The sequence below is a fragment of the Tenrec ecaudatus genome, chromosome 7 (genome assembly GCF_050624435.1).
Source record: "Tenrec ecaudatus isolate mTenEca1 chromosome 7, mTenEca1.hap1, whole genome shotgun sequence".
Classification (NCBI taxonomy): Eukaryota; Metazoa; Chordata; class Mammalia; order Afrosoricida; family Tenrecidae; genus Tenrec; species Tenrec ecaudatus.
The window spans coordinates 42,465,927-42,493,159 of NC_134536.1; the positions used below are offsets into that span (position 1 = coordinate 42,465,927).

Below are 27,233 nucleotides of genomic sequence, written 5' to 3' on the forward strand. Positions count from 1 at the left end.
TTATATCGCACATACCTGATATAAAGTATTTAGTATTTTTTATTCTGGCAAAAAAAATTTACATGAGCAACCAGCTAGTGTCAGAGCTTACTTAGATTTTAGCACCAAGCCATTCTTCACTGTTTATTATATAAATAACCTCGGGCAAATTATTCCACTCCTGTGAGCCTCCGGGAGCTCATTTATACAATTAAAGTCTTGGTGCCTTTTTCAGGGTGCTGATCGGAGTCACAAATTGAAAGGTGCCAACGACATAACAGGCTTAATTCATCCATCCAACAGATATTTATTGAGTGTCTGCCATGTGCCACGCACCGTTCTAAGTACTAGACGTGTACACACAGAGATGCCTCTTGCCTTCATGGAACACACAGTCGGATCATTGCAAAGATATATGAAGATTGTTACTGTCGAGAGAGAAGATAGTGTAATAAAAAGACTTGCCAGGGAAAGCGAACCTTGGGCACTTTTATTGAGATCCATCTGACAATGCCTGCCTGATGAGGTATACTTTAATATGAGACAGAATGGATGAAAGTTTACCAGACATTAGAGGTAAAAAAAATGGTTTGGACCAAAGAACATACAAACGGAAGCCTTTAGACTAGAACTATCACTTGCAAATGTTTAGCGGGGCCCACTCATGTTTCCAAAAATGTCATAGTTGTGGGGAGGAGTGGAGACCATGGAATTAAGCAAAAACATTCAGATACATAACATCTCAAAATATTTTAAAAGGCGCTCAAAACAGTGATAAGTTGCCAACAGTCACTTTGGCCATCTGCCTCCTGGGGTGTTTGCCTTTGTTGCCATTGGCAACATGAGTCATTTTTATTACCTGTGTGAAATCTCCAAGTAGGTAGATGATTTGTAGCCCTAGCTAAAAAAACTAGAGATACTCTAGTACTCTCAACGACTAGAGCATGTAATGGTCATAAATGATGGTGGCGGTGATGGTGACTGCGATGCGGTGGTGGTCGTGGTAGTGATGGTGGTGGTAGTAGTTTGTGTTATATGTTTGTCCTTGTTTCCTCTTTATTATGATGGCCATTGATAGGGTTGTAATGTGATCATTATTATTATTTCTGGTGGGGGGAAACTGTCCACCCCAAATTTTAGCTTTGACTCTTTCATGATAGCTATTAGGTCCCTTATGTAAATGTATGGAGTTAATTGATGTGTAGCACCTAACATGAAGTACCATAATTTTCAGAAGGAAATAATCTTAACACATGAGCAACTTTCAAGTCACTGGATTTAGTTTTAATGGAAAAAATATAGACATAAGCTCTATTAATTGAGTCCTAAAATGTTATTCATTGTACATTTACTCATATGTACTTAAAGGGTTCAAAATAAAATGCCCTCGTTTATAGTCAGAGAGCCAGTGTTCTAGAAACAAATGAAGAGTATGTATTTAAGGCATCATAAGCTGTTAACATAAACTTAGAAACCTAATCTGCCTACTACAGGCTTTTTGAATACCATTATTAATATCAAATATAAATTGCCTTGCCAAAAAATTTATTTCTTATGTAGCTTTAATGATTTTTTCCCATTGGATGTTTAATGTGAAACATTCACGGAGAACTAGAATATGTTTTATATGCTTGATACATAAAATAAAGATGTCAGTATGAAGTAACTCAACAGTGTAGCTCTGCTACTTTCCAAAGATAAGGAAGCTTTTGCTTCATTTGTAAGGCATTACTGTAGTGAATAATCTGCCATATAGTTCAAAAACATATTTTTAGGATTATCCCATGTCTGTAATACAAGGTGATGATACGTTGCTTAGTAACTTTGCATAGCATGTTTTAAACTTTTTAAAAGTATTTCTCATATATAGTCTGAGGGTGTTTCAAAAGTTCACGGAAAATATCCATTATCTTTCAATTCCGTTTCCCAAAAAACTTTTTGAAGCTCCTCTATGTAATTTAATATTGTGTAAACCTATATATTTGTCTTATGTCTGGTTGTGGTTGATTCTGAAAGTCTTCATATAAGTTTTCTGTTGATGTTGTAAGTACAAAGTACTTAGTAATCACACACATAATAAAGGATCGAACCTTTGTCTACCTTGATCGCATGGTTAGTGTAAAACAGACATGAAACCTACACATTTTATTCTCAAGCGAAGTTTCTTAAAGTTGACCAAAAGAGTTACCCAAGAGGAAAATTCACTTTGAGCTTAAAGTTTTTGTAACCTATTCTACAAGGGAAATATTTATTAACGACTTTAATGAAATGTTGTTAATTTTTCTGATGTATTCCTTTTTCAGCAAAATGAAATTCAGGAAATTATGAGGGGTTTGGGTTGACAGTTTGAATGTTGAAAGTTGCTATAAAACAAAATGTCAACATTAATTCTTGAAATTATGACTAATTCTTAGTGCTTCTCGACCACATTTGTATCAACTACATCCTTGCCCTTGGGCTACTCTAAACTATGTACTGCTGGAATCAACTCTCTGTTTAGCCTTATGCTGAGATTTCCATTTTGCTTCTTGACTTGACAGCAAGCTTGCTAAAAAACGCAAAGATGCTATGGGGAACACCCGGCAGGAGATGACCCACATGGTGAATGCTATGGATCGGAGTTATGCTGATCAGAGCACTCTGCACGCAGAAGATCCCCTTTCGATCACCTTCATGGACCAACACAACTTCAGTCCAAGATGTAAGTTCCACATTCAACTTTTAATAAGCAATTTTGCAAGTTCATTATGTCGTCTTTGAATTTTACACTTTACCTTTGTAATTATGAAAAAGATATAGAAGGGAGAGAAAAAGAAGGCTGAACGAAGAAAAAGAGGAATTGAGTATTGTGAAATTTACTTAAGTCAATCTCAATATTGATTTCATTGGACTTCAAACCATATTGATTATATTATTTCACCATCAGAGGTGTTTCACACATCTGCCACTCACATAAAATCATGCGATCTTTTAAGTTAAAACTCTTAATTGCCTGCATGAAGTTACTTCGTGTTGTGATTTATTTATAATTTTGCCACACACATCTTCCTTTGTAAAAGATAAAGTTTCTTTTGCCGCAAAAGGAAACTGATTATTTTTAGAAACTATTGCCATGATACACTTAGTCCATTAAAATATTCTGTCGAGGCCTTGAAATTCTCAATAACAGAAAGGTGAAAATCATCTACGTGCTCTTGTTTGGTGTGCATGAAAGAGTCCAACTGAAGAGGAGGGCTGGCCAAACCCATCCGACAATCCATGCATCCATCTTAAGAATTTCTAATACTAATCAAGGGATGCTAGGCTTTTAAAATATCTCCACTGAGATTCTGTCTCATGGCACATGAGTTGAATAATTGTCCCACAGTGAATATCACTGTCTCCTCCGCAAATCCCTCCGAGTTCTGTTTTGTTGCATAGCACCTGTGTTAAATTACTGTTAAGTAATCAAATAACAGGAGTTTGTTTCCCCAAATAGAAATGATGCTTGAGGAGGACAAATCATGTTTGTTCTATGGCCTTATGAGCACAAGGCCATTCTGCCAATGCGTTCAGAGCGGTGCTAACTTCAGTTTGAAAGATGTGTGTGTAAAGAAAGAAACAAACAGTAGACGTACTATATTTCATACAGTTTACATATATATTTTGTGAGAGAACATTGAGAATTAAAAATTCAAATGTTATGTCGGGTGTCTGTGACTGTACCTGTTGATAAAGGGAAATTTTTTCTGAAATGTTTTGTTGGGTGAAACATTGTAATTATTGGCCTGAATGCAACCCATCACCTCCACCTCCCAGGGTGCCCGTATATTCCGAATGAGTACTTGGGACTATTGACTCGGTCATTTCACAATTTAATTTTAATCATGATCAGGCTTTTCTGATCCATTTTACTTTTCCACCACTACAAGAGCAATGCTGGAGAAGAAGCCAAAATACTATTATTGCTGTAACTAAGGTTTGTGAAAGCATCGAAGAACCACCTTTCTTAACCATCTCCTTTGAAATCAGATCAATTAGAGACTGAAAGCATCTGGCCTCCTCAAACGTCAGTAGCTATCGTCTTTGTTAGGAAGTTTGAATGTAGTAGTATGACTATAAATATCCATTTATGAACTTGAAGAAAGGATTCTGCCTGCTTCCCACAGTGAAGTTAAAAGGACAAACAAGCAACTATTTGGAATGAGTGTGAGATAAAGTATCTTTTTACCCTTCTAATTGTTATTCTTTTACAATGCAACCTTGACTCTTCTAACTTGTTGGGTTGGGAAGTTTACTGAACTATTACTACAGATGCACCTGTTCTTATGTTTTAAGATAAACTAAGCCACAAGGGAGAATTTTCATTTTTCAATATACAGTAATCAAAGAAAGCTTAATGGTTATATATCGTAAGAAAGCATGAATCTATTGAAAGAGTTTAAAAGCCTGCTCAGGGCAGTATGTTGCTTCATGAGCTCTGTTTTCCTGCAGTGACCAATGATCCACTTGTGCCGACTGCTGTGTTAGGTGAGACCTTAGTTCTTTATCATGTATGCTTGCATGGATCACACCTCCTTGCATGGGTTATAGCTTGTCCACATAGTAATTGGTCACAGCATAGGATGCAGCTTGATTTTGAAAATAGACAGTCTTATCTTTATCAAAGAAAACAACTGAGATCACTAACTCTCTGCACTAAAGTACATGCCACATTAGAAAATGTATGCTGTTTCTTCACTGTTAGTTCCGATAGTCTTGGATGAAAAGCGTAATGCTCCTTGATTTGAGACTGATGTTTATATCTCCAAATGTCTTAAATGTACTAAGTGTCTGGGCACAATGCTGCCCGAGTAATTAACTCACCTTCCAAAAAAAGAGGAAATAACATACCGGAGGAGTGTTTTCTAAATCTTCTTAATTTTTCACCATTAAAGAACATATTTACTAGTAATAATGAGCAATGTATACATTTGTTTTAGCTTCCATTAAATAGGATCACTCTATTACAACGTTATAAGTGTAGGTAAAATTTCTAGAACTTTGAAATTAGTTTTTACATAATTTATGAACCTCCTATCAGAACCTTTTTTGGTGCTGGGAAAAGCTACAAGTTGTAACCACAAGATCAGCAGTTCTGGTCCACCAGCATCTCTGCAGGAGCTAGACGAGGCTGTCGGCTTCTGTAAAGATTGATTAGAGTCGCAGAAATCATATATAGGGTCACTGAGTCAGAATCAGTTCAGTGATGGTGGGTTTGGTTTGGACTTTTCACGAGCTTTATGTAATAAGGAGTGTTTCTTTTAAGAAATTAAAACAGGCTGAATGACAACTAATTTTGCTAGTGATGGCTAAGACCTTCTCAGATGTAAAATCAAATGATCAAACTATATATTTATGAAGGAGTAAGTTTAATTTTTATGTGTACCCATTTCTTGATTACTGGTACATCATTGATCCATGACCAGTTAGCTTAAATATGTATAACTTCCATATGGGCTTTTCCACAGAGTTTCTAGTGTTCAAGATTCAATCAAAGAACATGAAAATTGCCAGTTACAACAATTTCAAATTTTCCCAATTCTCACAATTCTCCCAATATACACTTAATATTACTTGTGAACATAGAAAACTTCAGTGTACATTTAACCATTTCTTTTTATTATTCCTATATTCATTTACCATAAAAACATGTTTTCAAATATTACAAGTAATTCAACTATGTAAGAATTCAACTGTGTAGGAATAGCACATCTCTTTTCCCTATGATAATTATGCTACATTTAAATTGTAACAGTGATGTAAAAGATATCTACTACAAAAGATGGGAGGTTACGAATTGGGCTGTTCACCCCAAGGTCAGCAGTTGAAACCACCAGCTGCTCTGAGGAGAAAGAAAAGGCTTTCCACTCTTATACAAATCTACGGTGGCAGAAACCTAAAGGCGGAGTTCTACTTTGTCCTGTAGAGTTGTTAGGAGTTGGAATTGACTCTGTGACTGACACAGGTTTCTGGCATGATAAATGAAAGGAGCACTAGTGGTGCTGTCTGGTAAGCATTGGACTGTTCACTTCGGGGTTGATAGTTCAAACCCACCAGCCGCTTCTCCAAAGAAAGATGAGGTTGGCTGTTCCAGTAAAAATGTACTGTCTCAGGCACCATGTGTAGGGCCACTATGAGTTAGACTTGACTCTGTAGCAATTGGTTTTGACCTTGATATTTTTAACACATCTGAAAGTCAATATTTTCTCTCTTGATGCTACATCAATAATGGCATGAAGTTAAAATGGACAGCTTGTTTCGGGGGGTGGTCTGAGCATGAAGGTGAAAGCAGGAACCTTGAATATTGGGAAGGCATTAAATGCCTCTGGAAATGCTGTCTTCTGTTGGACAGTGTGGAATTCTGTCAGCCTCAGATCACTTCCTGGGGAATCAGTCTTCATTTGAATATTAAATTTATGGGAAACAAAGTGCCTGTCAATATAAATTCCTCTTACAGTAATAGTCTCTAGAAAAGATCCTGTAGCATTGGTTCCAATTGAAGCCCCTTTCTGGACTCACATAAGCTCATAAAAGTACCATGTATCTTTGCTTCCCATCTAGAAAACAAGATGGTAATGATTTCTAGCAGACTTTCCCACAAGGCTTTGCATGCAAAGAGGAAGTGAGAGGACCTATATCATTGAATCTTAAAAATTATAGAATTTAAAAGGTTATTATAATGTTTTTGCTTGCAAATAGAAGCAAATAAGGAAGGCTACACTTAATTCAATGGAGACATCAATTCTATCTGCAGAACAATCATTACTTCTATTTCATTTTGAAAGTCAAGCTGGTTGAGTTTTATTTTAATCTTCTCATTCCCTAAAGGTTAAATATCTCATTAATCATATTAGATATAGTAGTGATTTGTTCCATTTCCATCTTTCTCAGAATTGTGGTATTTGCTATTGTTTTGCATTCAATTGATTTTTATTTATGAAGCATCTTTGAATTCACTTTAAATATCACTAGATGTTAATGTCTACTTAGTAAATTTAAAAGGGTTTAGATATTTTCCGTATTGATTCATGTTTTTGTTTTTGTTTTTGTATTTTACTGCTTCATTGGGTTAAAGTCCCTATAACTGGTAAGTGTATTGCAAAGAACTCTAGAGAATTTTCAATCTAGGAAATATTTGAAATTATTCTTAGGTGTTTAATACGGATATGATTAATATTATGTACCCACCTACTAGTCACATTATTAGGTGGCTTAATGAGTTGAAATATTAGAGGATTAATAATTAGTATGTAATTATTTTAACCATCTTGCTACACATTGTATTGCTTATTAAAGCTAAGCATAACCTAAATTTATCTATTTCACACTGGGGTGCCGTAATGGGCAAGGTTTGGGATAGGCGTGATTTCTATGTTTCTCACTGAGCCCTTTACAATTGTAAATACTCTACTGCTCCACAAAACCCACTGAGCGGGGGTCGGGGGGTGGTTCATCTTGAGAGCTCTGTCTACTGTCTTCCAGTTTGAGTGATCCTATTGTATCTCCCTACATTCTCTTCACCTCTCACCTTGAGCTGTATATTTTAATAGTGCCCACAAAAAAGGGCTTTGGATTTAAATTCACCAGGGAGATATATATATATATAATTATTTATGTCAGATTATTGATTTTAATAGGACTGCAAGGGTCAATCAACTGGGAGTGGTCTCTCAGAAAATGGAGATGCTCTCATGAATCATGTTTTGCTGGCAAATGTTCATGTACAGAGTGGTGGGCAGAACCAGAGTGAAGTGTTTAAAGGCTGTCGGTGGGTAGGTCACAGTAGAACCCACAGAGGATTGTTTTATTCTCTGTAATAATTTGGGGGAGTGAATGCAAAAAATACATTCATTCTAAGATGAGATGTAAAGATAAATGCAATCAAGCTTAAATTTTAGAGGCACGCAAATCTGATTGTGGGGTTCTTTTTTTTTTTCTCCCTTCTCCAGGAAGAAAAAATGTTTATCATGGGGACAACAATTCATTTTTTGCCATATCCTATTTGTAGAGTTGGTGATAGAACAGGCAAATGTACCGGCACTTGACATGTTTCACTGTTAATTAAATATCGTTTTCTACAGTATACATTATCATTAAAGACAACATTTCCATTAAGAGTGTACTTTTTCTTCTGTTAATGAGTATAGCAATATGTTTTTTTTAATAACACCCCTTAAACATTTGATTTTGTTTTGTTTTCTTCTTTCCTTTAAAGTGGTAAGTTTAAATGTGAAAAATATAAGCATGTTTCTCATTTGTAATGATTAGTACTCTGGACATTAAAACAATGCTTATTCTTCGTAGGTAACATGTTCTTGGTCTTTTCTTCCATCTTGTGACAGCAAGAAACTAAAATGTTTCCGTTTAAGCTAATAGCACAATTGGGATGGGCCTGCACTTAGATATGGGTGGTGTGGGAGTCAATTAGTTTTAATGTATTGAAATATTTATCAAGTGACTAGTATGCAGGACCAGGCAGGGGAGTCAAACATGACTCTGTCTACACTCTTTTCAGAGTTTAGATTCATGAAGAGAAAAGACAAGTAAACAAATGATAGAAACAAAGGGTCAGAGAAAGGCCACTGTTGAGAACAGGACGCTCTGAGAACCCACTGCAGAAAAGTTCTGGGTGAGCGGGGAAGATTCCCTAAGAGGAAATCTTCACATGGTTTGCCTCAAATGTTACCTTCGTCTTTCTCTCTCACTCAACAAGTGAAAGAGCTAAAAACACATTAGCAATAGAGACAACAGCAACAATGATAAGTAGCCAAGGGAGTGGAGATTGAGTGAATATATACATGCCACCCAGCCAACGGACACACTGGGGCAAGAGGTGCTCCTGCGGCATGCCCACCTTTGCCAGGCCAAAAGGAATTGTGGGAAGGAGCCCTGTGTGGTCGGATAGAGCTAACCCACAGAAGCAAGAACTGCAGCCTTGTGGACATGGGCTGCCTAGCTCAAGATTCCTGAAGGCGATGCAGGAGAGTGAGGGGGAAGAAGCTTGTTCAATGTAATCAGCGGAAACACCTCTCCGTTTGACAACCTGCCACCTGGTCCCACTCCACACTGTTCTGACTCCAGGTGCCAGAAGTAAGAACTCGGCCACATCTCCCACTCAGACCTGCCAAAAATGCCTCAGATGCCTTCCTCCTTACCACACAAGAATAGCTTTTGCTGCCTTGCTGATAAACAGGTGATGCACAGGAGGTCTTCCAAAGAGTTCATGGAAAGATGGAATTAAAAGTTAATGGGATATTTCCACAAATGGTCCCACGCCCACTTAAGAGCTAAAAGTCTGAAGCTTTGTCTCTGTGGAGACACTGTCATGGGCCTACCCTGTGTGGAGTGTCATTCTCTCCCTGTTATCAGAAACATCTGTGGGCATCTTGGCATGGCTGCATATTAAACAAGATAACTCTATTTTCTTTTTAATCTTCTCAAATATGAAAAATGACAGATGAGAACCACAGTGCAACAGCAGAGTCCAGCCGTCTGCTAGATGTGCCTCGATACCTGTGTGAGGGGACAGAATCCCCTTATCAGACAGGACAGCTGCACCCAGCCATCAGGGTAGCCGACTTGCTGCAGCACATTAATCTCATGAAGACATCAGACAGCTATGGGTTCAAAGAAGAATACGAGGTGAACCTTTCTGTACCTTATAAAACTTTATTTGTAATTAGGCTACTCAGTGGAATTTGCCATTTTTATTATCCCTTTAACATAACAGAGAATGAAATGTTGTGTAAGCCCTTTAATCTTATATCTATAAATATACAATCCGGTGTGTTGTCAGGCCATTGGGGAGGGAAGAAGAAATTAAAGAGGCATTTTAAAAATTGTATCTGGGTATACTATAAATGTATTATACAATTTTAAAGGCTTTTTATTTCACAGGTCTTTCCCCTATGATCTAAAATACACTTAGAACTTTCTATCCACCACCACTACCACTACCACTCCTCAAAAATCTGTAGCAAGATACCCTTACATCCCACTGAGACATTAGAGGTTCTGTGCTCTGAATGAGGTAGGCAGTAAGCATGACCTTGCTTCGCTGCATGTTGACCTTTGATTGGGAAAGCAGGGCAGTGGTTGTGTTCTGAAAGTACTGCCAGGGAACTTTTGTGCCTTGTAGGTTGAGGATGCCTTGGAAGAGAAGCAGAGTACTGCAAACCCAGGAAATGGCACGAAGAAGCTAAACAGAGGGTGTGGGGAATTCTTCCACCCATGTTTTACCTTCCTCTCCATGCCAAGAAACCGAGATTGAAATTGCAAGGAAATTATTTAATCCAGGTGCCCTACTAAACATAAAATAGCATCAAATAAAGATTTCTTTGCCATCCTTTACCTAAGAAATATAATTCTAGGAACTTAGAGGAAGTTACCCTAAACCGCACCTCGCCCTCAAAACTCTCAACACACACACACACACAGACACACACACACACACACACACACACTTAAAATGAAAGTATCCAAGCAGACCTTCCAAAATAGCATGCTAGTTTTCAGATTACTTATGTATCTTAATTTGGTAATGACTATAATTTTCTTTAAATTAAAAAAGTTGCTTTTAGATATATATTGGAAACTCCATGGTGTGGTAACAAAATAAGTGCAATGAATTACAGTACTCTGCCCGAGTGAGTGTTTTTGTTCCTTTTATGTGTATTTCTGTGTACCTCACGTCAAAGATCTTTGGCTCTTTGAAGACCCCATTTCCTGTGTTGAACAAAGCTTTTTCTGCAAGAAGACATCTCTGCCCACATTTTTAATTGCTGCATATGGCAATTAAGCCAATCAACAGCTTCATCTGTTCCAACAGTCATAGAAATGATGACTTTTTTTAAAATTTTCATATATTCTCTTATTGGAACTTGGTCTTTTTCATGATTTTCAGAGTACCTAAAATGTGATGTATTACACACAATTTAATGATTAATTAGTGGGAAAGGAGATTTTATTTTTCCTGTTATAGATGCTATAAAATAAGCACATTTGGAAGATACTCAGTAAGAGGAGTTTTGAAGTGTTTCATCTATTCTTTTTTAAGACTCAGAAATGAACTTTGTTACTTTCCGAAATGAACTTTGCTTTTTCTCTGTCTTCTTCATTTAGAGTCATGGAGATCTGAAATTTGAAATACTTCTAAAGCCTTTTTTTGTTTTCCTCTCAGAAGTTATTTCTTGTTCTTAATTTGAACTAAGAACAGTAGCAAGATGAACAAGCATGAAACCCATAAACAACCTTTTTGAAGTCTGAGAATGGAGCTTGTTCACTGTAGTAGGAGTTCTTTCTTCCCTGTGAAAGTAACTTTTGTTATTTTTTGTCTTCAGAACAGATAAGCCTAGTTGAAGAAAAGCAAAACAGAAGAGTTAAAGTTAGCCTTCTTGTTAATTATTTGTTGTTTTTGTTTCTCCAGAGTTTCTTTGAAGGACAGTCAGCATCTTGGGATGTAGCTAAGAAAGATCAAAACAGAGCAAAAAACCGATATGGAAACATTATAGCTTGTAAGTTCTCACAAATTCCTGTGGAAAGTAAATATTGTGCGGACAGAGATAGTGAGTTGCAACTCCCCTTTAGATAGTTTCATTTATGCTTTTAAGAGCATTCCAGCAGGTGGCACTTCCACTTATAAAGTTATCTATCTAATATTAAACCGCATTGGCTACTACCAGTGCCTCTGAAATTGTCATCCTTCTCATTAATTGAATTGACTCTCACTCCTCACCCTGTGGAGATAGCATACAGTTTGATTTCATGTTTGCGTATAAAGGCATTGGCCGGTTTTAAAACAGCTGAGCAAATTACGATAAATAAGAAGGAAGATCTCGTCTAAGATATAAATGACCGCACTGCTCCCAGCAACCATATTCAAGGTAGAGGCATTCTTCTGGCCACAGAATGTTAGACACCACAGGGGGCCTGCGTCTGCGTTCACCGGCTCCATGTTGCTTACCATCAGAGACTTCCAAATGGGAACCGAGTATTAAAAAGGGATTACCATCTAATACAACAGGAGCCGTACGAAAATGGCGGTTTAACCGGTCACTAGCCGCTCATTGACTTAAACACTCTTCACAATTCAACTTAGTTTAAGATAACTTTTAAGTGGACTGTGTAGGGCAGTATCCATAGTGTGGATGGACATCGTGGAAGGGCTAGTAGTTCCCATCTCTCCCACTCTACATTTGCCATCGTCTCAGAGCCCAGTGGAAATTGGCTAGCTGATATTTTATTATTTAAAACATTTAGATGATCACTCCAGGGTAATCCTGCAGCCTGTTGAGGATGATCCTTCTTCAGATTACATTAATGCCAACTATATAGATGTAAGTATGATTACCATTCACTTTCACAATTTGCAAATTTATCTGTGAATCTTTTTATGCATGTGATTGCCTCTAAAGTAATTGCTAGCTTTGAAAAGTAAAGAACAAACTGTACACTTTTCCTTGTTCTGCGTCCTAGTACTCACTGATGTTGTTGTGCTTTCTTTCACACCTGACTTTGTTTGGGCTGTAGATTTGGCTGTACAGGGATGTAAGTACCACTATATGTAAATAACAGCACCCTATGACAAACATTTACTAGAACTACTCTTAATTACCGTTATTACTAATGCTTACTACAATTTACCTCTGCATGCTTCACCTAATTAGCCTCATATGGTATATCTATGTTCATTTTGTGTAAATCCTTTACATATGTAAAGATCTGTCTTACGTCGTTTCCTTTCCTGTGTTTTCAAAAAAGCAGGACACTTTAGCGTTTGACAATTTCTTATGTATTTCAGTTTTATTTGTTGATTATTTCCGTTTCTGGTTTCGTTCTTACCCCTCTTCCCAACTCCAAACAATATGTGAGAAGCTGGATAGTATGATGTGTATTAGTGTTTCTGAAACGTTATATCTTTTATATTTGACATATATTAAATATGGGTAGGGAGAATTTTTTGTGGTATGTATTGACTTGTAAAGTAAAAAAAAATTAGATAAAATAATTGATAAATTGCATTTGTAAAGTACTCTTCACACATATATATCGAATCATGCCAATCAAATCATATATGTTAATCATATCCCAATGCTAATTTTTGGATATAAGCATATCTGTCTCCAAATTCTTTATTTAATGAAAATTAATTATCAAATAAACAAAATATTATTGAGGAGATTATGTTAGGATAAGCTTCTTGGCCACACTACCTGGTTCCGAGTCACTGGAGATTTGGGAATGTTACTTCATAGCTCTTTGCCTCAGTTTCTGCATCTTTATATAGTGGAGCTGGCGATCAAATTTATCACTTTTTGAGAATTGTGAAGTAATGCATGTTAAGCAATTATTACAAGGCCTACCACATAGTAAGCATTCACAAAACTAATAATTAAAACCTGGGTATGCTGAAATTTTGGAGTTCAAAATATGCACTAATAGTAAGTCAAAAGATAGAACAATCACGTATTGCAACATTTATGCATATCATTATTTGCATAAAGGAGAATGACATTTAGGACCAAAACTTTCTAAATTTCATAAAGAGAAAATAATTTTCTATTGTTAAATTATGTTTTATAATTATTCTATGAATTCTAATTATATATTTCAAATATATTTTTTAAAGTTTGAATATCTTGGTTAAATTTCTCATCTTAATCTTAATTTCACTCTGTATTTTTAATTAATCAGACATCTCCTCACTTAAAATTAAGCTGTGATCTACTTTTTAGATTTAAATAAAAAAACAGTAATTCTCTAACAAATTCGTAATTTTTCTTGCCTCTTTAGTTTAACCTTGGGTTTTTGCCAAGACATGTACACTAGAGTCTTGTTATAATACTGCCATATGATTTATATGGTGGGATTAGATGAGACTGTGTTATGATCCAATCTTTCTGCTAATATTCCTAGTGTATTTTGGCTGAATCCTACACAATTTCATAATTTGTCCTCTTATTAGTTTATTATCCATTAAAGACATCATCTTAAGTTGATTATTTTTTATGAAGAAGAAAAAGTGAAATGCTCAGAGCTCCTAATAATATTTTCTCTAAAACCCTGTGTTTTATGGAAACATTGGTATGTTAAGAATAAGTAACTTCAAATTTTTGCCACAGTCTAATGCTCAGCTATAATAAGTTTTGGTTGGATGATCTCACACATTTTTACCACAGTCTAAGGCTGAGTTATAATGCGTATTGGTTGGATGACCCCAGTTTATATGCTTTTAAATGTTTGCTTAGTTGCCTACTCCCAAGTGCGAGGGGCCCTGGTTCAGCCCCAGGCTGCTAACCCAGATGCTCACAGTTTGAGTGGACCCAGTGGCTCCCTAGGGGGACACCTAGCGATCTGCTGTAAGGATTAGAGCCCAAGCCCTGCGGGAAAGTTATATTCTGTCATATGGGTCCCTCGGAGTTGACATCCACTCACCGGCCCCGGAATTGTGTCACATGATTTTACTCAGTAGAGCCTTGAAGGCACTGTGGAGTAAACAGTAAGACTGCTAGTTTCAAAGTTGAGAGTTTGAGACCCACCAGTAGCCCCCGTAACGTTTTACAGTTTGGGAAAAGGCGTAGGTTTGCTATGAGTCAGAACTGACTCGATAGCCATGCGTGACTTTTCACTAAAGCCCTTTGGTAAGTACCACCAGCTTCACAAGTGTTTGCTGCCGTGCCAGTGACACTTTGCAACTCGGGATCTGTTGGGTTCCAATTGCTTGAGGGTAATTTAAATTATCCTTGATGAGAATATTTCTTTATTGAAAAAATATTAAAATGTGTAACCACTCAGAATTCTTGACACGCTTCAGAAAAAGAAACTAAATGCTTTTTGTTCAGGGTTAGAGGCTTTGTTTACAAAAACCTCTTTCTTTCCCTATATATGTGTGTATCTGTAAGTATGTGTGTGTGAATTAATGTTAGCATCACACACATAAACAGTGTTGGCAGATTCCTGGACATAATATAGAACAGGAATGCTTTGTAGAAGGATCTCAGCAGGCTATGATTTCATGCACACATGCATTGTCCAGCTCTAACATTGGAATGTTCTGTTGTTATTTTACAGTGCTAATCTGTCATTGTCCATTTGTAATGCAATGTGTTGTACTCTTGGATGATAAAAAGAAAATTAATATATTTGAACAAAATTTTGCCAGGATTGAATGACTAAAGATTAACATGAAGGCATAAACATTTTAGTGAAACCAAACAAGATCTATAAGGTTATATTATAGCAAGCAAAACTCTCTACATACGTATTCTGATCGGCAACTTTTAAATATTTCATTTTTGCTTTATCTTTACCTTTCAGATAACGTAGGTTTGAGAAGTGAATTATATGTGTTCACTGCTCATTTCTGGACATTTTACTATAACTTAATCTTAGCAGGTGGTTGTCTTCATCTTTTTATGCCTTCATTCATTTATTTCCTAGACTAATGTAGAATGATAACTGATATGTTTCCTATTTTAGGGTTATCAGAGACCAAGCCACTATATTGCAACCCAAGGTAAAATATTGCTATTTTAAAATGTTCTGAAACTAAGAAACTTGGTTAGTCCAAGGATTCATATGTGTTTGAGTTTGAAGTCTCTTGGTTTGGGGGGGGGGGTGGTGGTGGTGGTGGTGGTGGTGGTGTGCTTTCTTTTGTAGGGTTTTTTTTTTTTCATTTGTTTTGTATTTTTATCTGAATCACCTGAAAAATGAAATAAGTGTTTAGTATAGCATTGCTCTTAATTCCTTGTTATGATGTAATTTCTTTTGTCTGCATAAAGGCTTCGGCTTCCCCCATCTTTGTTTATAAGTGAAAACTGAAGGAGAAGCCTTGGATAGTTAGGGGAGCTGTTCTTCTGGTATCTCGTTGTCTCAGAGCCTTAGCCAGCTGGTCAGAGGAATCCCTTATTTCTGATGAAAGGCAGACAATAGCTCACTTGTGTAAATTGCCTGTATCTTTGCCGTATAGTTTGACAGCCCAGAATGTAATAGCAGCTACCCAAGGACAATATTATTATAATGAGATGTTGTGCTGTCTTCCAGCAGTTTTGACAAGCCAAGATGAGACAAAGCAAAGGGCTTGAGGGGACGTGGTCAAGTTCATTCCTCACGGAAAATTAGGAGAAAGTAGGAACATCTTGGTATAGAGACACAATGGAAATTAAAAATATGCAAACAGCAAAACAAAACAAAATGAAAAAACCCTTATGTATTTCATTAAACTGATCACTATCTATCCATTTAAGAAAACCTACATTATCTATTAACAGGAAAGTAAAGTAAAATGTGAGCTTCAATTGCCCCTTTGACTGAAGTTATTTTCTATACTTTTCCCCTACCTTTAGAATAATTGAGTCAATTGTGTGTTCTTTTTAAATTCAGAAAGGTCACTGTATAGTGAACCATATTCTAGTATTAAGGTGCTGCATCTACCCCAGTTACATGCTCTCACGGTTTGGAAATGGTGAGATGAGAATGCATCCTTAAATGCTGGGGTGCTTCAAAAATTCCATGAAAAACCAGAGGAATAATGAAAAGATAATGGGATTTTCCCACACACTGTCTATATTCCTCAAGCATAAGGATCCTTCTTTATGAAAGCCTCCCTGTGCACTGCCTATAACTGATGTGCATCTATCTAACTGGGAATATATGCCCTTGAGGTAATGGTATGAAGAGTTCCCTTTTCATTATGTTTGAAGAAACATTCGAGTGACCTTCTGGTACATGGGAATATTCTAGCATCTGGTGATATCTCCTCAATTGGGAAGTAGGGAAGGGGGGGGGGAGTCAAAATCTTGTATAGGCTCTCGATTTTTATAAGTTCTGAGAATTTATATATAAAATTAATTTAAAAGAACTTGGAATGATATACAATGACACTTAAGCCTCTTTTTGGTTTATTTAGCCTTTTATTTATATAAGTCTCTTACTAACTACAAACTTGCTCTCATAATATGATTTTCGAATTCATTTCTTCATAGGTCCAGTTCATGAGACAGTATATGATTTCTGGAGAATGATTTGGCAAGAACAGTCTGCCTGTATTGTGATGGTTACAAATTTAGTTGAAGTTGGCCGGGTAAGGAAACAAGAAGATTTTGCTTATGTTATTCTAAATATGAGAATAAGTTGAATAGCAAAATAGGATGTCATTATCCATTGTAAACAAAAATTAATGCAAAGATTACAGGCAAAATACAATATTTTGAATTAGTACTTCTAAGTATACCTTCAGTGTCCTTAATATTGTTTGACTTTTCATTGAGTGGTAATATGCGCTTTATTTTTTATTAAAATCTAATTACACTATGAGGCTTTTAAAGACTAGCAAAATTTTTAAATGTATTTTATAACATATTAGTTTATCAGATTTACACAATTTAAATGTGAACCTGTTAATTTTCATTGTGATCTGAATCGTCATGATGGAAATAAAGGTATGTACTGCTTAAAGTATATGAGCTGACGTGGTTCACCTCCTGATTATCTTTGCCATGTAGGTCAAGTGCTACAAGTATTGGCCTGATGACACAGAAGTTTATGGGGACTTCAAAGTAACTTGTGTCGAAATGGAACCACTCGCCGAATATGTCGTTAGGACTTTCACCCTGGAAAGGGTAAGTTATCTTAAAACTCTGTTTTTACAAATGTGCATCCTTAAATGGTTTTATCTTTTTAAAATATCTGCCAAGCTTGATTGTGATATATAAAACTCATCCGTTCAGTGTACAAATACATTGGAGAGCATATCAGTTACCATATCTCAGCTATGGAGCACACTACCAAGGTCCCTGTGCAAGCAGACCTTCTGATCGGTTGCACAGGGAAACCAATAAAAAGTAAAGAGGAAAAACTCAGAAAAGAACCGAGATAATGGTAATAACACTCAAAGCATGTACCCAATGCCACTGACTTGTTTGTATAGAAACGTGAGTGGATATGCGCTTTTCTATGTGTGTTCTCAACAACCATAAAATAAAATGGATTATTAGAAATAAAAAAGGATGGGAAGGTGGATAAGCACGCAAGCATGATGAATTATACGTGTTGTGGATAAAACAATGTTAGAGTGGAAGTAAGGAACACTGTCGAAGTGGGCAAGGATAGTTTACAGCCACAATCGGGGAAGGGCTCCCTTAGAAAGTGGCAGGAGAATAACGTTGTGAGAGAAACTAGGGACTCTGAGTTATGTTCCAGTGAGGAATGTTTCCAGGAGAGGAACGAATCTATTTATTGGTACGTACAAACATGCGTACACCTGTCACAATAAGAGACCCCAAAGCGCCCAGTGGTGAGTGTTCAGAGGGATGAGTGCAGGGGACAGGAAAGTACCGTCTTGTACTGGGCCACTAGGATGACTTTCATTTGCGGTCAAAGCGAGTTGGGCTGTCAGGGAGGTTTTGAGCACAAGTAACATGACCTGACTGTTGGTTTCAACAGGGTCACTCAAGTTCGATTTAAGACAAACGAAAGCAGGGCGGGCTGCGTGAGATTAGTGTGAGTCATGGAAGCCATGAAACAAATGGTTGAGGAACAGTTCAGTAAATCTGGCCACACAAAAATGTCAAAGTTTCTATATTTAAAAAAATATTAACAGGGACACACACAAAAAAAAGAAACTTGGGATTATTAATATATTTAATTCACAGTATTAGTACAAATAGATCATAGACTCTCCAAGGAAATGCACTTGCTTTTGGAAATGCTTAACCTCATGGACTGATAGGCAATTTGTACTTTCAAATTATCAAGAACTTTACAAAAAGAAGGATATCTGTGTGTTCCATTGAGTCAGCTCCAACCCATAGCAATCCTGTGCACAGCAGAAGGGAACTCCTGCGTCAACCTCACATTCGTTCCTCTGCCTGAGCCATTGTCCCCACTGTGTCACTCCATCTCCTGAGGGCCTTCCTCTTCTTAGACATCCCTGCACTTCACCAAGCATGCGGTCCTTCGCCAGGGACTCAGCTCTCCTGACAATATGTCCAAGTTAGGTAATGCAAAGTCTTGTATTTCTTGCCTCTAAAGAACACTCTGGCTGTACGTCTTCCAAGACAGACCAGTTTGTCCCTTTAGCAGTCCATGGCACTTTGGGTACTTTGAACATTCCTCTCCTGCACCACAATACAAATGCATCTATTTTTTCTTTGGTCTTCCTTATCCATTGTCCAACTTTCGCCTGCAAAGGCACAGTAATAGATAGTTAAACTATAGTAATGACTAGAACCAACAGTCTTTATAAATTGTATTTTAAAATGATAAAGACGATTCTTGGAAAATCTTTAAGGGAAATATTAAATGAAAAGTTTGAAAAAGAACACCATAATTTCAGTTACCTCAACTTATATAAAAATGAGAATTAAAATTTGTTAGATAAATCCAGTAGAATAAAATGCATAGTATGAAGCAGATTTCCAAAAGGGAACGATCAAGCTTGATTTAATAGATAGATAGATCCCATCATTAGAGAGAGAGACTATTAAATACTTAAAAGTATTGTTTTAGAAAATCATCATGCTTTTCACAAAGGAAAACGATGATATTACAACATGTTGAGATGTTTTCACAAAGCAACAACACGTCATTAGCCAACATCCCCGCCAATAAGCTTCTTGAAAATTTCAAAATTCTCTTTCAAATAATGATGAGTGACTGCCTCGCAGTAAAGGTAAGTAGTTCTATATGAAAATTTACCTGAAATTCGTCTTTAAGAAAAGTTTATACCTATAAATTACATCTATGTAGATGTAATTTCTAAAATTACATCAAAATGTAAAATCAGATGTCTAAAATCAAATGTAAAAAAAACATACAAATTAGAAACCTGGAAAATCCATTTCAAACAAAACATGATAAATTAAATATATAATTCATCAAAAAGAGTAACTATAAACCACTGTCACTTCTAAAAGAGGTATATATATATATGATATTACAAAAATTTACTGTATAAAACCCCAAACCCAGTGCCTTCCAGTTGATTCCAACTCATGGGAACCCTATGTAAGATTTCCGAGACTTGAATTGTCAGGGGAGGGGACAGTCTCAACTTTTGTCAATGTTGCAAAATGGACGTCTACGCAAATAACACATGTGTTATGTGTTTGTTTGTTTATTTCCAACTGTGTAACTTCTAGCATGTTAATTTTTGAATACACTCTATGTGTGATATATGTGAGATGCCTTATTGATGAAAACTATGGTATACATGGTATTAGAGAATTATAAAAGTATTATCTGTGAACTGAAAGAAATTGTCTACAGACAATGATTTTCTAGCAAAGAATAATTCTCAAATTTTGATCGATGAAGTGTGATAAGTAGAGCAGGCCATAGAATGGGGCACTTGATAATAGTTGGTATCAAGATAGAGATTTAGTGCAATCGTACTGAGAACCTTGGCTTTTCCTGTTTATTCACCTTTGTTATTTGGAACAGGCTCTAAGTGATTTTAAACTGTAGGGGCTAGGTTTTGTTCGTTGTCTTTCGTTTCGTTTGCGAGGCCGCCTGCTGCTGTAAGCGAGGTGCAGTCTTGGAAACCCCCAGGGGCTGTACTCCGCGGTCCGAAAGGGTTGCCGTGAGTCACAGTCAACTCTAGGCCCGGGAATTGTTCTTGTGGTAGTATATTTGAAAAGTATTCAGGAATATTTCAATTAAAATGCTGGAGAAATGTGATCTGTTCAATATTAAGATGTACTAAACAAACTGATAATAATATCAATATAGAAAAGATAAAGTACGTGTCTAAAATTGCCTTAGACCAATTTGTGGTCTTTCTCCCTGGGATGATGTATTAAGTAGCAAAGAAGTGATTTTTCCCTTCTCGGCTTCATGAGGACATGACGACTGACAAGTCCTGGTTGACCTCTGGTGTACACCGTGTACTGTGCAGGGAGCTTACACATAAGCATGACGATGAGCCATGAGCTCTGGCTGCCAAGATTTTGGAGATGTTAATCTTATAGTGATGACATAAAGATAAGCTATCTTTTAAGGTTTTATTTATTTCATTTAACTTTCTACCTTTACTAATTGAGCAAAGGAGATAGAGACCGTATGGACGCCCCACAGCAGAGTGCATATTATGTGCTTATATATTTTTTCTACAAATGTGTATTCAGCCCTGCATCCAAGCTATGCTCCTGCAGCCCGCAGGTTTCTTTTAACAAAGGGGAAGGAGAAAGCTTTGAAGTGTACATTCAAAATGTTCCCCTAAATTAACCCAATAGGAGAGGGGCACACTGGATGCTTCGCTTATTTCATTTCATGTTTCTGTTGCTATAAATAATATGCTTTGTGCTGAGTTATTTCCCAGCGCTAAGAAAAATAGTTTGCCCAAAGAACAGTTTAGCTGTCTGTTTATTTTCACAAACCAATCTAGAGTAGCACTGTCCTGGAAAATCCCCACGTACTACGCTTCAAAACCATTTTCAACGTGGATGAGCAAGGCATGAACATCTCTTTGTGAGATGCGAAACCAGAAAGTGGCTTTTGTGCACCACCGGAGATCTCGGTGCACTGGGTCAGTAGGGTTTAGCCTCCCCATTTTCTCCTTTTCCCTAATAATGGAGTGTGTTGTCATGCGCAGTAAAGAGCATAGTGCCAATGTAAATACATTTTGGCCAGACTGGAAGAACTGAGCACAACTGTTAACTCTTCCTTTGGCAGTTGTATGGTGAGAAAGGTGAGCTCTCAAGCCATGTGAGACCAGCAGTCTTTTTCAGGGAAAAGAAAAAAAACAAACAAGCATGATCTTGATCTTGGGTGATTTTTTTTTTTTTTTGCAGGGGAGGGAAGGGAGCCATTATCAGTCAGATCTAGTACTTATGGTTCTGTTTGATGCCTTTGTCTAATACTTCTGGAAATATGTCTTTGCATCTCTGCGCAGCGGGGATACAATGAAATCCGTGAGGTTAAGCAGTTCCATTTCACTGGCTGGCCGGACCATGGAGTCCCATACCACGCTACAGGGCTCCTCTCCTTTATCCGGCGAGTCAAGCTGTCCAACCCTCCCAGTGCAGGCCCCATCGTCGTGCATTGCAGGTGAGTGAGTGGGGGATGCCCATGGTGTCCGCTGTTCTCAGAGCAGGCAGTTCTCAGAGAGTATGAGGATCAGGCATTGAAACACAAACTACTGTGGGCCTACAAAATTCTAGCTTGCATACATTATAGATGAGGTAAAAATAGCAACCATAAAAGTCAGTTGTGAATAGAATGTAAAATAGAAACTTAAAAAATAAAGAACATTTATCCTAATGTGTATGATGCTGTACTGTAATTGTGAATGTAGAAACTATGTTTGTGTGTGTGTGTGTGTGTGTCTGTGTGTGTGTCTGAGAGAGAGAGAGAATTACTTTTAAAAAGCCAATATTTCATAAGAAGGTAGGTTGAAAGGGTAGTTTCTAGCCAATATAGTAAACTCCCAGTAGAATCTTAGCTATTAAAACAAAATTTGAATCATACAGAGTTATGAACTTACCTAAATTGCAAGAATTTGTTTGCAAAGAATTTTTTTGGAGGTGAGGGGAAGAGAGGAAAAAACCCACCCATCAGAGGAGGAACACTACATAAGTGAAATCCTGCAAATTTATGCTAGTGAAATGTGAATATTAGATCCAGACTCTCTTCTGATTAGAAACTTCTCTTAAAACAAGCAGCGACATTTTAAAGCAAATTACACGGCCTCCTTTGGAGATGTGACCAGAAAAATAAGTACTGAATCTGAAAAGCTTTCCCTAAATGCTACATGCCATTCTCACGTACTACTACTCTGTGCTACATAATAGGTGGTCAAGCCTTATTTTTTTGCCATGAAAATCAAGCCTATCAGAATTCAAATGGCCATATACAAAAGGGTAAAAAGAAACCAGATAATGAAATAAACCTAAGACATCACAAAAGTATCAGATTCTGTGTGTTCTGAGGCAGGATGGTGGGCGGGGGGAGTGGAGAGGGGACTGGACTTCAATTCAATCCCTCTCAAGAAATCTGATGTACTCTTCCATTGCTTTCTTGTCTCAAAGCCTGGGAGCAGTGATTGAGAAGATGGGAGGAGAAAAAAGGCACGTGAGATAGCTGCAAAGTCTTTTGCTTAAATTGCTAAATGAGCAGTGAATTTAAGAGAAGTGACCCAATCTCTACCACAAAAAAATAATGTTAATAGCCCATCTAAGCATTTAGAAAATGAGATAAATAGGTTTCAATTCAGACATTACTTGACTTATCACGGAGGTTTGCTTTCTTATAAGCTGCTGGCTTCCGAAATGGTCGAAGATTCTCAGGCACGCTCTTGAAAGAGAGTGTCATTTTCCACTTATACTCAGGTATCTCTGGAACTATGGAAAAGAAGAAGCTGACTACAGTGTATCCTCCCATCCCCCCCACTCCCACCCCAAAAGAAATCAAAACGATTTCCTGTTACCTTCACTGAAAAACAAGTCCAGAGGCACTGATGTGTGTAAGAGAGAACTTGATATCAAAAAGCAATTGTATATTAAGAAAATGTCCCATCCCAGTTCAGATCAAGTCCATAAGTCTGATATTAGCCTATAGTTCAGACTCATGCAACACATGCAATGACGCTGCATGCAGGAGATCACAGGTCAGTGGGTGGAAAGTCTTGTGGCTCCAGTGGTGGTGGAAACAACTCATCTTGGTGCTGGCGTGGGTCTCCATGCGTCTCCTCCAGCTCCAGGGCACTGGCTCCATCAGGGTAGCTCCATGTGTCTTGTCAAGAGGAATGTCTCGCAGAGAGTGTATGGGTCCAGCCTCCAGTGAACTACATAGCACTTCCAAAAAGGTCATCAAGCGGCGATCCAATTGACAGGCTAACCTTCACTCCATTCACTCGTAATAGTCTCAAATTGGCACCAGATTATCTAACTACCATAGATAGACCACCCTTTGTCAGCTTGACACTTCCACACAACTCTTAAGCCATAGATAATTTTCAAACAAAAATAAAGTCATATCTACCTAATAGGATAAGAAATGGCATACAATTAAAAATGTGCCATCATCATTTATAATATTCTTTAAGTGAACGAAAAAAACATTCTATTTTTATGTGAACACCTACATTATCATCCTCTGAGCATATCCCCCCATCTTTGAAAGTTTGTGTAAGCCAGCCACTTCATGCCTTTATCCACCCCATTTGGGGTATCCAGTTTCTATGCTGCCTACTTACATCAACCCAGTGCTCTGAGGAGACAATCATATTCTTTGATGTGAAGAATCTTCATCCCAGTTGGAACCTTTTAAAGTCCACATCCATAAGCAAAGTCAAATCAGGACAGGCCATCCATAAAGTCAGCAGCAATGTCCACCAATTCACAGGATCAAAAATCTCTTCATCTGGTCGGGTTCTGGTCACCTCAATGTGGGCTGCCTCACTTAGCCTCACCTGGGTGTCCATTGGTTACCTCGCCTTTAGGCCATGGGCACAGTCACAATTTCTCAACAGCTTTAGTCCCCTTGTGCTAGGTCATAAATTTCAGACCAGCCACCTGCTCTCCTCTTCGCTAGTTCCTGTGAACCAGGTCCACAGGTGTCAGTGGGCAGACTCAGACCATCTCTTATTGCTGCATTTCCCCCGGCTTCCACTCAACAAGTGGATCCAGGTGGTCACCTAACAAGCATTTCAGCCTTTAATACTCAGTCCTAGAGAGGAGTTTCTTCAGGGCTCAAGATTTTTTTCCAGATTTGGTCACAAACCACTAGTTCAAAATTTTAAAAAGCTGAAGAGTTCCTTTTTTCTTCAGTCTGTCAACAGCCCTCTAGACAAACCTTTTCACCTTCAAGTCTCCTGAGACTGCAAGACAGCAGGTGGGGCTTATCTTTTCAGAGTCCCCTTTGCAGGTGTGTCCTAAACCCATACAAGATTCAAATTTTAATGACCGAAGGCAAGGCTTACAAACTTTCTATTTTCATACTTTCCAATAGTCATTTCTATCAATCATTATATCAACAATAATCTAAAGAATTAAGCATATACAAAGTAGAATCAGATTCTAAACTTATCGTAATCCTTTTCTGAACTATTCAGTGACACAAAATATTGCCTTAGGCTTCTGGTTGCCTTGTCTCGAGCCAGGGTCAGGCCTTCTGTCAGCCATTTTGACCTCAGTCAGCCATTTTCCCTAAGCAGCATGGTCTCTGGGAAACCATGGGCGATTTTGCCACTGGAGATCACGATTCACATTTATCACAATCATTTTCACAATTTAACACAGGAGTAACCAACTCGGAATCAAAAATTTAAATTCCCATATTCTGACCAGAAAACAACCCAGTAAACTGCACGGCCATATCTGGCCTCTGGCTGCCAAAGAAGAAAAGCTACTGTGATATATAGAGGTCAAACAAGCATCCACTCTCAATCTTCACAATTTGTCTCTCTGGTACCCCACTCCCAAGGTACCATAATGTGTTAGTCTGGGTTGATTAGAGAAACAAATTCATAGACACTCATGTGTGTGTGGTAGTTACATAATCTGGTCTCAACTTGTGGAGGAGTGGAGTCTAGCCTGTCAATCAGGTTGCCACTTTATGACCTCATTTGGAGGTGCTAAGGAGATAAATAGCTCGCTGGAGGCGGGATACATGCTCACTCTTTGTGAGACATTACTGACAACGAGCCAGATGGAGCTAAGCTGATGCAACCAGAGCCCTGGAGCTGGAGGAGTCACGTGGGGACCCACGCCCACGCTGAGATGCTTCTACTGAATCCACAAAACTTTCCACCCACTGGCCCATGATCTCCCTGCATTGAGCACCATTGCATATGTTTTGTGAGTCTGAAGAGGCATTTATAGATTGATATCAGACATATGGGCTAATATTGGACTCATGGACTTGATCTGGACTGGGCTGGGATGTTTTCTCAATATTTAATTGCTCTTGTATATAAAGTTCTTTCTTACACATATATAAGTGTCTATGAATTCGCTTCTCTAGTCAGCTCAGCCTGACACAGTATGTAAGATATCTTTATACTATACAATATACTACTGAGTACAGTATATATTTTTATAATACAGTAGCATTATAAAAGTTGGAAATAGAGTTAGAATTACCAAAATGTGATGCAATGCGACCACATACTGTTAGAAGCATGAAGCCAGTAGCTTTGCGTCGTACGTGGTTCTGAACAAACCTGCTACTTGTAAAAAAGGGCAGCAACTGCAAAAGGCGGTAAAAGGAGAGATGCCTGCAGATTATGAGTCCATTTCTGAGGTGGATGTAATAAGATAGGAGGCCTCTTTGCCACCTCCCGAGAGTCATGTTTTGACCTAACTTTTTTTTTTAGGTCAAAGAAAACCCCACTTTTTTTAACCTCCTTTTAGATCAGTGATCAGACATGCTTTCTCCTATCACTCTTCTCCCTTCCGGTCCCTTTTCTGTTCCCACCCTCAACGTTAGACTCTCTCCTAAATGGTGGCTCCTCAGATATCCCACTGAATAGATTTTGCCGTCTATTCCCGTTGCTCTTAAGCTTGGACTTAGCAGACTCATTAAGACAATAAGCCAGTATGCTTGCTCTTTGCCACAGGACCCGCAGCACCATGAGTCTAAAAGTCAAATTGAAGTTAAGTTAAAAGATAGAGATCCTCTGCTTAATTCATTTTATGAGTTAGAAATTATATGTATTAAATTTACATAAAACAAGGACTGTATAAGAAAAGTTTAGAACTTTCTTGAATAATATGTATACACTGTTTAAAACTATTTGATTTTAAATTGCTTCATTGAGAACCCTTGTTCCACTCCTTAGTTTATACCAAAGCCATTTCCACCCGTTTGCACCAAAGTTGTTTGCGCCTTGTGGTTACATAGTACGTACAAATTGTGTGTGTGTCTTGTACTTAGCTGTCTCAAGTTGTGTTATTTGAAAGTCAAGGTGACTTTTATTAAAGTCACATAATCATGATGTATCCGTTTGGTTTTGGGTTTTTTCTAGTGCTGGTGCTGGACGGACTGGCTGTTACATTGTGATCGACATCATGCTGGATATGGCTGAGAGGGAGGGTGTGGTTGACATCTACAATTGTGTCAAAGCCTTAAGATCTCGTCGTATCAACATGGTCCAGACAGAGGTATGTGGTTTTTCCAAGAGTGTATTTTTCTTTTTTCATTTGCCTTTCAATATCCATCAAACAAAAGAATGGATTCTTCGTAGTTCATCAAGTCATATTACAAAAGATTTGTTTTTATTTTTCATTAATATGCCC

At 37.7% G+C, this 27,233-nt stretch overlaps 1 protein-coding gene across 2 annotated transcripts in view; it reads left to right on the plus strand.

Moving 5' to 3' along the window:
* The window catches only part of PTPRK (protein tyrosine phosphatase receptor type K), a 634,437-nt gene that overhangs the window by 591,816 nt on the left and 15,388 nt on the right, over nucleotides 1–27,233 (plus strand). For both annotated transcript variants that reach the window (XM_075554571.1, XM_075554572.1), the window contains exons 15-23: nucleotides 2,520–2,680; nucleotides 9,458–9,642; nucleotides 11,426–11,513; nucleotides 12,259–12,335; nucleotides 15,478–15,514; nucleotides 16,983–17,080; nucleotides 17,502–17,618; nucleotides 21,890–22,044; nucleotides 26,963–27,098. In XM_075554571.1, the coding sequence (XP_075410686.1) occupies nucleotides 2,520–2,680; nucleotides 9,458–9,642; nucleotides 11,426–11,513; nucleotides 12,259–12,335; nucleotides 15,478–15,514; nucleotides 16,983–17,080; nucleotides 17,502–17,618; nucleotides 21,890–22,044; nucleotides 26,963–27,098 (1,054 nt within the window). The remainder of the gene's footprint in view (nucleotides 1–2,519; nucleotides 2,681–9,457; nucleotides 9,643–11,425; nucleotides 11,514–12,258; nucleotides 12,336–15,477; nucleotides 15,515–16,982; nucleotides 17,081–17,501; nucleotides 17,619–21,889; nucleotides 22,045–26,962; nucleotides 27,099–27,233) is intronic.